General features: G+C 49.7%; 2 protein-coding genes across 2 annotated transcripts; one reads left to right on the top strand and one right to left on the bottom strand.

Moving 5' to 3' along the window:
- Positions 1-1,154: 1,154 nt before the first annotated feature.
- eva1bb (eva-1 homolog Bb (C. elegans)) lies at positions 1,155-4,610 on the top strand. Its single transcript, XM_084697080.1, has 3 exons — positions 1,155-1,312; positions 2,734-2,844; positions 3,181-4,610. Exons 2-3 carry the CDS (start codon positions 2,778-2,780, stop codon positions 3,582-3,584), a joined length of 471 nt encoding a protein of 156 aa, XP_084553206.1. The 5' UTR covers positions 1,155-1,312; positions 2,734-2,777; the 3' UTR covers positions 3,585-4,610.
- Positions 4,611-5,182: 572 nt separating this feature from the next.
- Positions 5,183-16,577, bottom strand: thrap3b (thyroid hormone receptor associated protein 3b). The gene is given in 12 exon segments (XM_084697079.1): positions 5,183-6,683; positions 7,077-7,154; positions 7,157-7,228; positions 7,572-7,845; positions 7,958-8,133; positions 10,107-10,182; positions 10,822-10,933; positions 11,106-11,272; positions 11,393-11,986; positions 12,464-13,297; positions 13,535-13,671; positions 15,908-16,577. Coding segments are annotated over 11 exon segments (2,715 nt in total). The 5' UTR covers positions 13,639-13,671; positions 15,908-16,577; the 3' UTR covers positions 5,183-6,455.

Here is a 16,577-nt window from a genome sequence, read left to right as displayed (position 1 = left end):
AGAGAGAGTTTGTTCTCAGTTGCGAAAGGGTGAAACATGCATGTGTCATGGGATGTGTGTGTGTCAGTGTCATGGGATGTGTGTGTGTGTGTGTGTTTGTCAGTGTCATGGGATGTGTGTTATTGTGTTGTCAGAGAAAAGATAACCCTGACATAACACAGGCAGTGAAAACAACTGGAGGGCGGGTTAGGGTTAGGGTTAGCGGTAACCCCAGTCCCTCCCTGACCAGCTTGCCCCGCTATGAGAGGGATTGCAGCTGGTGCTAGTGGGCCTGCAGGACTGTGGCCTGGGTCAGGATCTCAGGAATGTGGTGTTCCTTCGTTGTCTGGGCCTGAGGACTGGACTAGGCTGGTGTTTGGAGATTCTCTCCACAACCAACTCTGCACGTCAGCTCTGAATGACAACAACAACCACATAATAGCTGCTTCTGAAAACACCAGCCTGAGTGCCACATCAACACTCCGAGATCTCAGAATAGAACTTTACAGAGGCAGTCAAAATGCCATATTTGGTCCTAAAAGAGGCTTGAAATAATAAAAAACAAGGGCTCCACTCACACAGAATGCCCTCAGACTTTCATATTGACACAACTGTTCTCACCCAGCACTTGCTGCAGTCTAATGGTGTTTGAACCACTCGGACTAAATCCTGCTTTGGAAATATTGTTAAATGAATTCCTCAAAAACATGAGATGGAAATGGACAAAAACCTGTTTAATCCCCAGTCCCTCTGCACCCACAATCGTCCCCACAGCAGCCAGCAAGCTATTTCCTGTTACACCCTCCTGGCTTAACACTGAACAGACCTCACTGTGGCACGGCTAAGGTCAGCAGATGCACACACACACACACTCACACACACACACACACACACACAGAGGGCTGAGCTCCAAACAGAAGCAAACACAGTGTTAGTGGACTCTAAAGTCTGAACATTTTGAGATTTATCCGTGTTTTGAGTTAGTCATTCCTGGGCTCCTGCAGATGATGAGAGCTTACTGTAGACTGCTGTCCCCTCCCGTCTCTCAGGAAACCCCCTTCCAGCTGAACCATGACACCGCTCCCTCTGGCTCAGGCCCTCCCTGAGGGGGGGGGGGGGGGGGTAGTTACCCATGATGCTCCACAGCAGAGGAGGGAGGGTGAGGGTTGGACTTTCCTCAGAAGGTCCGTCTCCTCAGCTGCCAGATCATCCACCAGCTGAGCTGTCTGCCTGAGCCTGAACTGGAGAGCCTCACAGGTGCAGATTGACAACAATATAAGCAACTATTATTGGAGCTATGGATTGACCACGGCTGTACTTTACCCAAGACCAGGTGAGTTGTTGTCTGCCAATGAGCTGTCACTGTCACTGTTATTTACATGTGCGTATCTTATGATTGACTTAATTACTGTGAAGAGACTGTTGATTTTTGAAATAATGTTAGACATTTACCAGACATTAGCTTTGACCAAATAAGAAAATAATAAGAAAGTCGAGTTTTCTGGGAGCCAAGAGGATAACACACTGCTTTTTAGTAGCAGCTGTGAGGGCAGTGTCTATATACTTTAAGATGTCACAGACTTTATGGGCACAGTAGCAGGAAGAGAGTGTAAAGCCTCACAGCTACACTCACATGGTTCCAAGATCACAGGGCTCTGCTTGCTTGTCACACGTATGTTATTAATCACCCCATGCTACTTTATGTTGTGTTTGAGTGTGTTTGGTTTACTTTTTCACCACAATCATTTTCCTCAAAGTTACTCAGTTTTTTGGGTTACTTATATGGCTAAAGCACAATTGACCTGAATATTACTCCTGGATTCTGTTTAAATTGCAAATTTCATCATTTGAATCTTAATTGAACTATGGAAGCAGGAAGTGTGTAGGGTTGAAAGAGAGGACCTTTTATTGGGCACATAAACAGCTACAGCTGCCGGCCTGTGCATGTCCACAGTTAATTCCAGGAGTTATTGGGACTTGTCTGGAAACAGGAGGTGTTAAAGCTGTCTGCCCCTGGATCTGTTGACTGTAGTTGTGTAAAACGCCACATGTCTTCCCTAGCCACTGGCATGTTGCTTCACTTTGCTTTGGAGAACTTCCCTCTTCTTGGTTGTGATTGTGTTTAAAATCATTCGGGAGAGTGTGTCTGTATTTCCCTACAGGAATCAAATCAAATCAAATGTATTTGTATAGCCCTTTTTACACGCAAGCATGTCACAGAGGGCTTCACATACGCCCATAGAACTGCCCCTCAACCAACCTAAACCCTCAAGGAAGACAAGGAAAAACTCCCAGAAAAACTCCCAACGGGAGAAAAAATGGAAGAAACCTTGGGAGGAGCAATTCAGAGAGGGATCCCCTCCTCCAGAGACGGTTGGCAAGAGAGAGGAGCAGAACACAAGCTAAACATAGTCATACAGTGTCAATGGGTTTTGAAACACCAAAAATCCATTGTTCGGCTTTATAGACGTTGGATGGGAAGAGGGTGTTGATAGAGGGAGTCTGTATCTCCTGATAGTGCTGGTTTAAACCAGCATGACTCCATGCTGCTTCTCTTGCTGCTCAGGAAGGAAACTGCTACATTTAATTTGCTCCAATTAAACCCCAAAACGTTTGTTTATACAAAATGGCTAACAACACGTTATATCATTTAATGTTGCTATTTCCTACCCAAGAGTCAAAACAATTCTCCAGTTCAGAGCACTGAGACCAGAAAGTTTCATGTTTACGTTTCTTCTTGTGTTTTGGCTTCAGGACCTCAGACTGCAGATCAGGAGATGTGAGGACCAGAAGTAAAAATGGAACCAATCAGGAAAGACATGGAGCTCCTTAGCAACAGCATGGCCACCTTCGCTCACATCAAAGGTAACTTGGCTGTGGCTGTGGCTGTCTGGCTGGTTTAGTCAGAGACAAATAGCTCAAGAAAGGAAGAAAATCTTTGTCAACCCCAGTGTTTTCAGATCTCCTCTGAGAGGTGTGAGGTCTGTGTAACCTCAGTTCTGTTGTGTAGGTTTGTGAGCCCCTTAAATATCACGTGAAGGTCCCCTTTTCCGGCCCTTTGAACTAAAATGTGTCTTAAAGAGGCAGTTTCCTTTTCTCACTCATTATGTTGGACGTTCAAGCAGGTAACTTTGACCTCCTGACCTTGTGAGTGAGTTATGAACTACTGAATGAACCCATCACCCATCTATTCCCTCCCAGCCAACCCAGAAACCTTCGCCCTCTACTTCATGATGGGTGTGTGTTCTGGCCTGCTCCTGGCCCTCTGTCTCCTGGTGGCCGGCATCGCCTGCAAGACCTGCCAGCGCGCCCGCACACCGCCCCCGGCCCACCGGAGTCAGCTGAAGGAGAGACGGGAGGATGAGAGCTCTGAGGGGGACAGCAGTGAGGAGGAAGACGTCTCCAAAGTCCTGGTCAGCCCTCTGACTGAGCGCAACCACACAGGCACGGTGAGGAGCGTGAACGTGTTCGCGTCTGCGGAGGAGCTGGAGAAGGCTCGCCGCCTGGAGGAGAGGGAGCGCATCATCAGGGATATCTGGAGGAACGGACAGCCAGACATCCTGGTCACAGGAACAGGGACCGTAGGCCGAGTACACTACCACTAGGACACTTCCCTGGTCCTGACCAATCACGTGAGACTTCCCTGGTCCTGACCAATCACGTGAGACTTCCCTGGTCCTAACCAATAGTATCAGAGACTGCAGAGGACAAGCTTCATGTGATAAGCTCACTTCTCTGAGCCGTAAAGCTGTGCAGTCAGAGATAATATTATGTATGGCTGTCCTGTTTCTTCATATACCACAAAATTATGCATTTTGTAATTCTGCATAATCATCCATATTTCTATTTAAACATGATGTAAAAGAATGCTGTGTCCTTGTATATTAAGTATTTGAATCCTGAATACTTTACTTGTCATCCTTCTCCCACAGTCCCAACATCAGTCAGCAAGACTAATATTAGCAAGTTTCCCACACAACCCCAACATTCTTTGGCTCTTGTCAGCCGTCTTCTCTGACCCTGTCACCCTGTCACTTCCTGTCAGCCGTCTTCTCTGACCCTGTCACTTCCTGTGTTCCCGTTCCACAGTCCCATAAGCCCCTCTGTTCCAGCTCCAGTGAGGCTGGCCTCTGCTCAGGGCTCCAGTGAGGGGAGGCTGGTCTCTGCTCAGGGCTCCGGTGAGGGGAGGCTGGCCTCTGCTCAGGGCTCCGGTGAGGGGAGGCTGGCCTCTGCTCAGGGCTCCAGTGAGGGGAGGCTGGCCTCTGCTCAGGGCTCCGGTGAGGCTGGCCTCTGCTCAGGGCTCCGGTGAGGCTGGCCTCTGCTCAGGGCTCCGGTGAGGGGAGGCTGGCCTCTGCTCAGGGCTCCGGTGAGGGGAGGCTGGCCTCTGCTCAGGGCTCCGGTGAGGCTGGCCTCTGCTCAGGGCTCCGGTGAGGCTAGCCTCTGCTCAGGGCTCTGGTGAGGCTGGAATAGGCTCCTGTTCCACATCAGATACTGCAGGGTTGCTCCTGCTGTAGATCTTACCAAGGCAGTGTTTTCCTAGCACAGCATTCTGGGTAAACTTTGCCCCATGGGATACGTCTTTTTACTGGTTCAACTATTCCTTCTGATAGTAAATAAAATGCTTGGTTGTTTTTGTGACTGGATAAGTGTAACGCCAGTAGATGTCACTGCCTCAGGGCCTCACTGCCTCAGGGCCTCACTGCCTCACTGCCTCAGGGCCTCACTGCCTCAGGGCCTTGTTGTGGGGCTAAAGAAAGCAGGCCAGTGTTCCAGTTACGCAACTTCAGGCTGCTAAAGTTGAGTTGCGTGTTCTTGTTAGTTAATGGAACCAGACTCCCTGGCCAGAGCCAATCAAAACAACAAGCACCCAGATTCTTTTATCCTAGTTGATGCTTCTTAATTACACACAAAGATTTAAACAAAAATAATTCAGATGAATTCTCACGGTAGTGTCCACTTCCTGCAGTGTGCAGAGCAGGATACTGGGGGAGTTACAGCAGAGCAGCTGACTAAGGGGAAGGGCTCTTTTACACTGGATTAACCTCCACCTTTATTATGATTGTAGTACTGCTGTATCAAACTGCACATGTAACTGAATTATTGAAATGACTTTGCAGGGTATTCACTCAACCCACCGATTGAATTGGAAACGTATGACTTATCACACTGGTGGAAGGCAGACACATTCATAAACAATGATTACTTAAAGTAAATTGGATAAGATTTATTGAAAATTAAAGAGAACATGTTTCATCTCAAAGAACAGAAAGTGATGCTATTGTTGGTCAGGAAGCTGCATGACACCAGCGCCCCCTGTTGGTCAGGAAGCTGCATGACACCAGCGCCCCCTGTTGGTCAGGAAGCTGCACGACACCAGCGCCCCCTGTTGGTCAGGAAGCTGCACGACACCAGCGCTCCCTGTTGGTCAGGAAGCTGCATGACACCAGCGCCCCCTGTTGGTCAGGAAGCTGCATGACACCAGCGCCCCCTGTTGGTTAGTCTGTCTCCATCATCCACACTAGACTGACTTTAGACTCTAACCTTTATTTAAACAGTAGATTCAACTTCAGGTACACAGTCTGGAATATTACAGTTGAACTCAATCGACAATTTCCTTTTATTTTGAAACAGTTCCACTCCCAAGATGCAAAGACGGCAATAATTTAGTTTTTACATGTCTTATTTATGTCCCGCTGTAATTATATTTGCTTTTAAATCTAAATGAAATATTCTTAAAATAATTTGACAGGAGGCACAAACACAAATATATTTTTGTTTGCATTTGCTGGTGTAAAAAAAAAAAGAAAGAAAAAACATCAACTATCTGGACAAGAGAACGTCTTACACACAGTTAAACATCATCGATGATCTTGATAAGAAATACAGTGTTAGTGGTAAAACAATGTTTGGATGTGTGAGAACCCCTAGAACATGTTGAAGCACACAGAGCAGTAACTGTCAGAGCCTGGGAAGGCTCTGGCTGTCCCTGGGGAGGGTCTGGGGTCACAGGTCATGGTGAAGTGAGTAGAGTAAAACATCATGTCTAGTGAAACGTGGCCATGGAGCAGGAACAACAACGATGGATTCTAAGGCACAACAGCGTGAGACTCTTCGGGAGATGGAAGCTGTCCTTGAACTGAATATAGTAATCCTCAACCAGGCCCCTTGAAGATCAACTCCAAAAACATCAAGTCCAGTATGACTAACAAACTGTCTTTACATTTAAAAAAAACACACCCAGGAACTAAGACTGGTAATTAACATAAAAACATCATAAACGTTTTGCTTTTAACTCAATTCAATGAGTCAGTTCTTGTTTGACCCATACTGTGAAATCGGCTCAAAAAATGATATGACTTATTTCTGTAAATCCTCACTACCCTTGTCTTGTGGGGGACACACAACATTCTGATGCTGGGCCTCTGGCCGACTCTACCAGACAGCCTCTCCTGCCTCTCCAGACCAAGGCGGAGGAGCTACAGTTTGGGGTCGGAGTCTTGGGGCTTGTCGTCCTTGAGGTGGGCCTCAGGGCAGTCCTCGTCCACAGCCCCGGCCCCGGCCTCTGGGGCCTGGTACAGGTCGTGGGTCCACTTGGGGCTGCTGCCTCCCTTCCTGTAGACGAAGCGCCCCCTGCTGCGGGGGAAGGCCCCCCGGCCACGCCCCCGACCCTCCAGCCACGACTTCTCCCCGTCACGGTCATCATGCTGACACACACACACACACACAGAGAAGAGACACACACACACACACAGAGAAGAGACACACACAGAGAAGAGACAAACAGAGGAGAGACAAACAGAGGAGAGACAAACAGAGGAGAGACAAACAGAGGAGAGACAAACAGAGGAGAGACAAACAGAGGAGAGACAAACAGAGGAGAGACAAACAGAGGAGAGACAAACAGAGGAGAGACAAACAGAGGAGAGACAAACAGAGGAGAGACAAACAGAGGAGAGACAAACAGAGGAGAGACAAACAGAGGAGAGACAAACAGAGGAGAGACAACAAAAAGAGAAAGGAACAGATGAGAGGGGGGAAAGACAGCAAATGTTTTGGGGGGAAGTGTGACCATGTTGCAAGCCGGAGCAGGAACTCACAAAGTAGTACTTCCTGCTCTTGGGCGTGTACTCTGGGTCCCATTCCTCCTCGGGGGGCCGGAGCGGGGCGCTGGGGGGGGGGCCTGACCGTTGCTGCTGTTGTTTCCAGGGTAACCACCCCTGCTCCAGCCCCTGCCCCTCACCCTGGGGAACTGAAACCACAGCCAATCAGAAGCCTAACCTGGCTCAACAGGAGAGCACAAATCTAGATAACTTTGAAAATAGATAAATAAAAGGTAAAAGAAAACAGAGAAATTAGAGGTAGTTTGGGAATTAGGTTGTGTTCAGCGATTCAAGGAGTGTTCAAGGATTTTGTTATTTTACCTTCATAGATCCTGTTGTGCATGATATAAGTATTATACAGTATCATCATCATCATCATCATCATGTTCTCTACAGCAGTTAGGGTGAAGGGAGAGAGCAGAGCAGTGAGATGTACAGGCCAGATGGGAGCCCTGTAACCACACAGGAGAAGAGCAGAGAAGGGACACTTACAAACCCACGTCCTCGACCCCTGTCCATTTCATAGTCCCTCGGGCTCCTGTCCATGGGTCCCCTGTCCCCCGGCCCCCTGTCCCCCGGCCCCCTGGGCCCCGGCCCCCGCTCCAGTGGCCCTGAGGGCCCTGGGTAGTCCCGTGGGCTGAAGCGATGCTTGCTGAACCCTTCCATGTGCTCCAGCCCCTCCGCCATGAAGGCCTTCCCCCTGAAGGCTGGAGAGGAAGAGGAGGAAGAGGAGGAGGGAGAGCGCTCACGTCTCTTCTTGCTCTTCCTGTGAAGGACAGAGAGCAGGTGAGACACACAGGGAACACAGGCGGCAAACCACAGGTCAGCTGGGTGAGAAGGCAGGTGAGACACACAGGGAACACAGCACATCCACATACTTGGACTTCTTGTGGTGCTTGGCTGCCTTGTCGGAGGACTTCTCAGGGCTGGGCCCATGGGACCCCCCGGAGCCCTTGTCTCCCTCCTGCTTGTATTCCTTGGCTGAGAACCTTTTACGGCGCTCAATATCCAGGCGCAGGTCCATTACATCTCCTTTGGGTTTCTTACTTTGATCCTGCAGAGACATAGCAGAGTCCTGGGGGTTAGTACAGGCCTTCTGCTTCCAGACTGTCAGAATGCTTGATAACTTCACACATGGAACACACAGCTCACACAGCGTAGGAAGAAGGACCCGCACTGTGGTGGAGAGCAAAAGTATCGTCTCGGTAACGTGTTACGGTTGGCTGTATCAGTGGTGTTGACCTGATCGGTGTTGACCTGATCGTCTAGGTAACATGTTACGGTTGGCTGTATCAGTGGTGTTGACCTGATCGTCTAGGTAACGTGTTACGGTTGGCTGTATCAGTGGTGTTGACCTGATCGTCGAGGTAACGTGTTACGGTTGGCTGTATCAGTGGTGTTGACCTGATCGGTGTTGACCTGATCGTCTAGGTAACGTGTTACGGTTGGCTGTATCAGTGGTGTTGACCTGATCGTCGAGGTAACGTGTTACGGTTGGCTGTATCAGTGGTGTTGACCTGATCGTCGAGGTAACGTGTTACGGTTGGCTGTATCAGTGGTGTTGACCTGATCGGTGTTGACCTGATCGTCGAGGTAACGTGTTACGGTTGTCTGTATCAGTGGTGTTGACCTGATCGTCGAGGTAACGTGTTACGGTTGGCTGTATCAGTGGTGTTGACCTGATCGTCTAGGTAACGTGTTACGGTTGGCTGTATCAGTGGTGTTGACCTGATCGTCTAGGTAACGTGTTACGGTTGGCTGTATCAGTGGTGTTGACCTGATCGTCTAGGTAACGTGTTACGGTTGGCTGTATCAGTGGTGTTGACCTAATCGTCTAGGTAACGTGTTACGGTTGGCTGTATCAGTGGTGTTGACCTGATCGTCTAGGTAACGTGTTACGGTTGGCTGTATCAGTGGTGTTGACCTGATCGTCTAGGTAACGTGTTACGGTTGGCTGTATCAGTGGTGTTGACCTGATCGTCTAGGTAACGTGTTACGGTTGGCTGTATCAGTGGTGTTGACCTGATCGTCTAGGTAACGTGTTACGGTTGGCTGTATCAGTGGTGTTGACCTGATCGTCTAGGTAACGTGTTACGGTTGGCTGTATCAGTGGTGTTGACCTGATCGTCTAGGTAACGTGTTACGGTTGGCTGTATCAGTGGTGTTGACCTGATTGTCTAGGTAACGTGTTACAGTTGGCTGATTCCTCTGCACCAGGACTGCGGGGCCCACAAGTTCATGCCAGCGGAGGAACAGCTCTCACACACACAAGCTACAGCAGAGACCACAGCATGCAGGGGAGGAACAGCTCACACACACACACACACACACACACACCTGAACCCCATCTACTGGGGGGGCTCACCCTTCTTCACATTCAACACTCAGAAAACTCATCAAACATGACAGATCTGGGAACTTGTTTTTGCTGAGTTTAGACTTGAGCTTAAGTGTGTTCAGTCCATCTGCACCACATGACTTGAGCTTAAGTGTGTTCAGTCCATCTGCACCACATGACTTGAGCTTAAGTGTGTTCAGTCCATCTGCACCACATGACTTGAGCTTAAGTGTGTTCAGTCCATCTGCACCACACACTGTCTCAGATCAGTGGTACACAAGCTAGTTTAACCGAGAGTGCAGGTGGACTGGCTTTAGTCTTGAGACACAGCATGCACACACACTCATTCACACTCCACCATCAGAACATTCTACAATACTGGAATACATTTTGCTGGAGGAGAAATACTTACAATGGCATTGACAAGAGTCCTTTGAGAGGCTTGGATACAGGATGTTAAGCCCCTCCTCTTAGCCTTTGCTTGGGTACGTATACACCCTCTCAATAACCATATCTCATCTCACAGGCTTGGGTGCTCTCTTGGTACAACAATACACAACTGGACCTTTTGATTTAGACTTATGATTCTCCTTTAAAAGAAAGGCAGACAGCTGAAACCTGCTGCTTCGGATCATCTCAACGTTTCTCGCTTCTCTCCAAACACTTCAAATGTGAAAAAGGCCGGTCACCTTGTAGCAGGTCTCCTCCATCTCCTCAAACAGCTGAGAGTGCCTCTTAAAGGCACTGGGGGAGACGTCGATCCTCCTGGGGAACACAGCAACAGTCAGGAGACACACCCACGCACATAGACGTCTGTCTGGGTCTATGAACAGGCTGTCTGAACATGCCATCCCCAGTAACTGGTTCTGGCTGGGTGTGTGTGAGGGCAGGGTGTACCTGTAGATCTCTGGGCTGCGTGTGAGGGAGTGAGGGGGGGCAGGGTGTGTGTGAGGGCAGGGTGTACCTGTAGATCTCTGGGCTGCGTGTGAGGGGGGCAGGGTGTGAGGGGGGCAGGGTGTGAGGGGGGGCAGGGTGTGAGGGGGGGCAGGGTGTGAGGGGGGCAGGGTGTGAGGGGGGCAGGGTGTGAGGGGGGGAGGGTGTGAGGGGGGCAGGGTGTGAGGGGGGGCAGGGTGTGAGGGGGGCAGGGTGTGAGGGGGGCAGGGTGTGAGGGGGGGCAGGGTGTGAGGGGGGGCAGGGTGTGAGGGGGGGGCAGGGTGTGAGGGGGGCAGGGTGTGAGGGGGGGCAGGGTGTGAGGGGGGGCAGGGTGTGAGGGGGGGCAGGGTGTGAGGGGGGCAGGGTGTGAGGGGGGGCAGGGTGTGAGGGGGGGCAGGGTGTGAGGGGGGGCAGGGTGTGAGGGGGGCAGGGTGTGAGGGGGGGCAGGGTGTGAGGGGGGGCAGGGTTTACCTGTGGATCTCTGGACTCCTTCTTGGCTTCATCATTTCAGTCTCTGCAGCTTTTCTTTGGTACATGGCAAAGCGCTCGCTCAGCGTCATGCCTGACGAGCGGAAGTGTTGAGCTGCAAACACACACGCAGTCAACTCAGCAGCCTGCTCTCCTGCTTACAGGACTGACTCCTCAGTGGATGCTGATGATCCTTTTCTTATTTATGAGGCCTCGAAGTGGGCAACGATTCAAAGGCCCCCTCTGTGTCAGCAGCATGACAGAACAGACACCATGAAGCGCCTCACCTTTGATGTAGTGCACGATAGTGACGATGTGCTGGGCAAACAGCTCTGAGGGGCTGCGTCGCAGCTGAGCCTGCTGGAGGTGCTCGAAGATGGAGCGGAACTCCTGGTCTCTCTTAGAGGGCAAAAGGTCACGGGGCAGGCGGCTATCCTTCAACACACCTGAAAAACTGGACAGAGAGAGACAAGATCACACACACACACACCGGCCACACGTGTTCAGAAGCTGTGGTGGGAGGTTGTTTAGTCTCAGCTGTATTGGTGTCATGTTAGGGGATGGACACACAAACCTGGGCATTTCATCAAAGGAGTTTACTTTCTGTTCAAAGTGGTCCCTCTTCCCAGAGGGCCGTGGGGCAGGGGGCTCCTGGCGGGCGCTGGGGAACAGAGGCTTGTCTCTCTCCCTGCTGTCCACACCTCGAGGAACCACCGGGGACAGCGTGGGACTCCTCTTCTCCTGTTTCTCCTTCTTCTTCTTGGCCTTCTCCTCCTTCTTGGCCAGCTTGCGGCTGCGGTACAGCTCGTTCTCCATGTGCTCCAGGTCCTCCTCCACGTCCTCCACCTCCCTGCGGCTCTTCTGCTTGTGGTACGGAGCCTCGTCCTCCCACTTCCCAAAGATGTCTCGGGCTGTCAGCGGGGCTTTGGTCTTGGTCTGCTCGCTCTCCGCCTCCCTGTCCTTCAGGCCCTGGGACCGGAGGAACTGCTCCTCCTCCACGTCAAAGAAAGGCAGGCTGTTGTCCTCCTTGGGGTCTGGCAGTGCTGCCAGGCTGCTGTAGAGGGCGCTGGTGGGGGCTTGTGCATCCTGCTCGTCAGACGAGCTGTGCTCTCCGTCCTCCCCATCCTCCCGCTCACTCACCTGCTTCTTCTGACTCTCTGCCAGGAACCTGCACAGCCACACAAAGGAGCAGCCTTTAACCACAGGTGGACCACAGCACCACTCATGTTCAGCTCAAACTGTCTCTATCACAATCATGGTTACTGATGGAATACAACATGGGAGAATGCAAAACAGCTCAATCAGAAGAGAATCTCGGCACGTTCTGAATCCAACGCACTTACAGACGCCCATGAAAGACATGACTTCACATGACTGATCACATGACTTGTATTACCATCGCTATACTTACTTAATAACCACCACCTCTTAAATTAGTCTGATTTCATACAACTTCTTTTTAATGCATTGTGGAGGCCGACTTTTTCAAAATTGTATTTGTATTTTTACTGTTTCTTCTTCTGTGTTCCTTGTTGCTGGACACAGACTAAACACATTTAAAAGAACAATTATAAATCACACACTGAGAAGATGCCATTTCAAAAGAAAAAAGAAACGCATTGAGGAATCAGGGAGGGAAACCTACTTTTTGAAAGCAGATGAAATGGCAGTCTTATCTCCAGCAGGCTTGGCATCGTCCTTAGAGAAGAAGCCAAACCCTCCGAAGGCAGCAGTGCCCGTCTTAGGGGGGCTCTTAGAGGGAGGGGGGCTGCTGACTGTCCTCCACAGAGCCCCCCCGCTGTTAGCCCCCCCGCTGTTAGCCCCCCCGCTGTTAGCCCCCCCGCTGTTAGCCCCCCCGCTGCCCTCTGCTGGCCCCTGCTTGTCTCCAGCAGCCTGCCGACTCTGGGCTCCTGTGTGTTTGGGGCTGGCGTCGTACTCTCTCACACCCTTCCACTTGCCTCCGGACGGTTTCTCCTGGTGGCTGGTGTCCCCGCCCGGCCCCCCGGCCCCCGGCCCCTCTCCCGGGGCCTTGTCCTTGGCCTCCTTGGAGGCGGGTTTCCCAGCACGGGAACGGCGCGCAGGGGAGGAGGAGCGTGAGGAGTAGCTGCTGTGGCGAGAGCGGCGGGAGCGTCCAGAGGAGGAGCGGTCAGAGTAGCGGGAGCGACTGCGGCTGGCAGAGCGCTTCCTGGGCGTGCGGGAGCGAGAGCGCCCCCTCCTGGGGCTGTGAGGGTGGTGATCCTGGTCGTGGTGGTGCCAGTTCCCGCCCCCCTGCCAGTTGTTGGCTCTGTAGCCGTAGTTGCCGCCACCTCGCTGGTAGCGCCCCCGGGGGTAGTATCCACGCGTGCGTCCACGGTAGTAGTACGGCCGGCGGAAGCCCCGGTTGTAGCCCCGGAAGCCCCGGTTGTTCTGGTAGTCCCTGGTGGGGTAGTTCCTGCCGTGGGAAGGGGAGTGGGACCGGGAGCGAGAGCGAGACCTGGAACTGGGAGAGGATCTGGGTTAGAAGGTGATGCTGTTGCCATGACCTCTTCCTAATGGATGAGGTAGCATTTTACAATCCAACATCCGACTTCAAGATTTTGATTTGATAGAAACAGATTCTTCAGGTCATTTCTAAACTTCCAACAATGTATCACATTCATAAAGAATGTACAAGAAGATGGAATCAGGATTCCTGATTCAGGAAGAGGAGGAAGAAAAGGAGTCTGCGGGGTCCTACCTGTAGCGGTGTTTCCGGGAGCGGGACCGAGAGCGAGTCCTGGAGCGAGAGCGGGAGTAGGAGCGAGAGCGTGAGCGAGGAGGGGAACCCGGGGCCTTAGACATCTCTGAGATCTCAAGGTTCTCCGAGGAACACGGCTGTTGGAGGACACAAGGAGGGCTGTGTTAGTATCTGTCTGCTAGACAGGCTCACAGGCATCCCACAAGAGACATGAAGACGATCAAGTGTGATAACCCATGGTGCACCATACAATATAATGATAACCCATGGTGCACCATACAATATAATGATAACCCATGGTGCACCATACAATATAATGATAACCCATGGTGCACCATACAATACAATGATAACCCATGGTGCACCATACAATATAATGATAACCCATGGTGCACCATACAATATAATGATAACCCATGGTGCACCATACAATACAATAACCCATGGTGCACCATACAATACAATGATAACCCATGGTGCACCATACAATACAATGATAACCCATGGTGCACCATACAATATAATGATAACCCATGGTGCACCATACAATATAATGATAACCCATGGTGCACCATACAATATAATGATAACCCATGGTGCACCATACAATATAATGATAACCCATGGTGCACCATACAATATAATGATAACCCATGGTGCACCATACAATACAATGATAACCCATGGTGCACCATACAATACAATAACCCATGGTGCACCATACAATACAATGACAAGCCTCCACACATTTCTTGGAGCGTATTATTAAACTGTGGATCTCTGCTTCATTTTCCACCAGCGCTCTGTCAAAACCTTGGAGCTGAAATCAGAAACACATTCATCTACCCACAGATCAGAAACTGGAGACCACCGCTGTTTCATAGGGGTACACTGAATCAACACATGCATGAGATGGATGTTTGGAAGCATGTGTAGGCTAGCATTATCGTTGTGTTAAGTCAGTGGGTAGGCGGTCTAAAGCATGCATGAGGTGTGTTATCTGCAGGAATGAGAGAAAGCTGCATATAGATACTTTAACCCACTGTAGGCTGTCAGTTCAAACTCGGTATCCATTTCATACTGACATTTTTTTAAGATTCCAGGCCACTGAGAAAATATTATTAGCCTGCGTACAAGTTAGAATTGTGCAAGACACTGACAGTGGACACTAAAGTTAAGTTCTGAGATCAACCACCAGGTTTTCTACTTCATTACTAAAACAGGAACTTGGCTGTAAAAACATCTCGGCCTATCCCAGCCTGACAACACTGAACTTAGCCCCACATAGCCTGCAATATGTGACATGTTCTTCACAACACCAATCAAATATTATTTTATTTTAACTCTATGGAAGCCCACATAACTAGTACAACGAGCAGGCGTTGTCTCTGTTGATTCTGCTGAGTAGGTTAATAATTAGCCACTCATTGTTTGTAGTGAATCATCCCTGATGTTCTTGTTGTCATTCCCAAGGCTGTGCAGAAGCACAGTCCGAAGTGCGGGCTCGCTCTGAATGGTAATTACTGCACAGTGCCACAGTGCATTTAGGTTCACATGCAAAGTCGTTTATGTAGACCTGCTTCCTTACTGTGACGTTAACCGAGCTGGGTAAAGCAGAGCGCGAACGTGTCGTCAAACGAAGACGCAAGCAACCTCTTATTAGGAAAACCACTCACACACACTGGCCTTAATGAACAATGGCACTCCATGACAATACTAGTCGCAGGTTTAGTCGCCTGTCTAGTTTCTCCGTCAAAATAGTGATACAATAGATCACAATGTGATGATCAAAAAGGTCTGATTTTACAGGCTGTTCTGCTACATATAAGTTCGTAGAACAAGCTGAACCAGATTCAGAGTCAAGACCTACTTTGATATCTTGTCTCGTACTGTGTAGGGACTGACTGACATTGGCAAAAACAAGCAGACTAACCTGCCTGAACGCCATAGTCTAGGCCTGGTTATAACCAGAAGGAGAACCACCTATTCTATTGACTGCATCGTCTGATTCACACAGCACATGGTATTACAACTGGCACATGATTATGCTTATAGTAATAAGCAATGTGATAATTATATACTAGCTGAGTAAGATATTTTACAAGGAAATTCCATTCCTTAATGTTGTGGAATTGGAAAGTCTGGAAGACTATATAGCTTTACTAGCTAGTTTCGTTTCCGAGCAAGCTATTTAGCTCTGTTAGTTGCTATCTGGCTAGGTGGTTAGCCTGGCAAGGTTGGATGAGCTTAATCTTAGCTAGCTACTAGCTAAGTATTCTACTGCTTTGAGGTACCCTTGCTAGCTGCTAGTTGGCTTTCAACACATTTCCTGAGTTCACATGTCAGGCATATTTCATGGGCATTTTCACTTACCTTTATCAGGCACTGCTCTCACGTAGACAACTAACTTCCTGACTGACTGATTACCGCTTTAGTAAACTACAAGTACTACTGTTAGCAGCTAACTGAGAAGCTAAGCTCCTCTGCAAGATGGTTGCTACGGCGAGAAAACCTAAGGTACTCCTCGACGAAGCAAACTGTCTTCAGTATCTGACCGAATGAAATATAACGTTGGATAATGTCTGATATCTAGGCAAACTACCGGTACATATGTAAGATGTATACATATTTGTTGTTTGTTGATATTGTACCTGTTCACGATATTCACGCTGGCTAGCTAGGCTACTAAATAGCGCCTGGCTGAGTCTCGGTTTGGTTGTGCAAGTGTCGCCACTAAGGAGCTTCTGACTACGCAGCAAAGGGAGGTTCACATTTCCTTCCTGTATTTCCCTGTGTATCTCCTTCGTCGTCAACTTGGTCAAAGATACATACCAAAAATAACATTAGTACCCTATATCTAGATTTTTTTTTACGTTTGCAGGGTTCTCAAAGTAAGCCGACCATTAATTACTAAAGCCTGCTATTGGCTATTGACACAGTTTGTGACAGAGATACGATCCTCATCACCATCATCCTCACTAAGCTTTTAAATAAGCTCATAACCACCACTTTGTTGGTCTGCAGAACAACCTAGAACGCACCG

Source organism: Hypomesus nipponensis, chromosome 4 (assembly GCF_054491055.1).
Source record: "Hypomesus nipponensis isolate SF chromosome 4, ASM5449105v1, whole genome shotgun sequence".
NCBI classification, from domain to species: Eukaryota; Metazoa; Chordata; class Actinopteri; order Osmeriformes; family Osmeridae; genus Hypomesus; species Hypomesus nipponensis.
The sequence above is the reverse complement of the archived record's forward strand: the minus strand, read 5'-3'. Positions and strand labels throughout refer to the sequence as shown.

Bases quoted from the DNA above. Each gene is read 5' to 3' on its own strand.
- eva1bb (XM_084697080.1), top strand. From the start codon at position 2,778: ATGGAACCAATCAGGAAAGACATGGAGCTCCTTAGCAACAGCATGGCC. The intron at 2,845-3,180 runs GTAACTTGGCTG...ATTCCCTCCCAG, and splicing joins CACCTTCGCTCACATCAAAG to CCAACCCAGAAACCTTCGCC.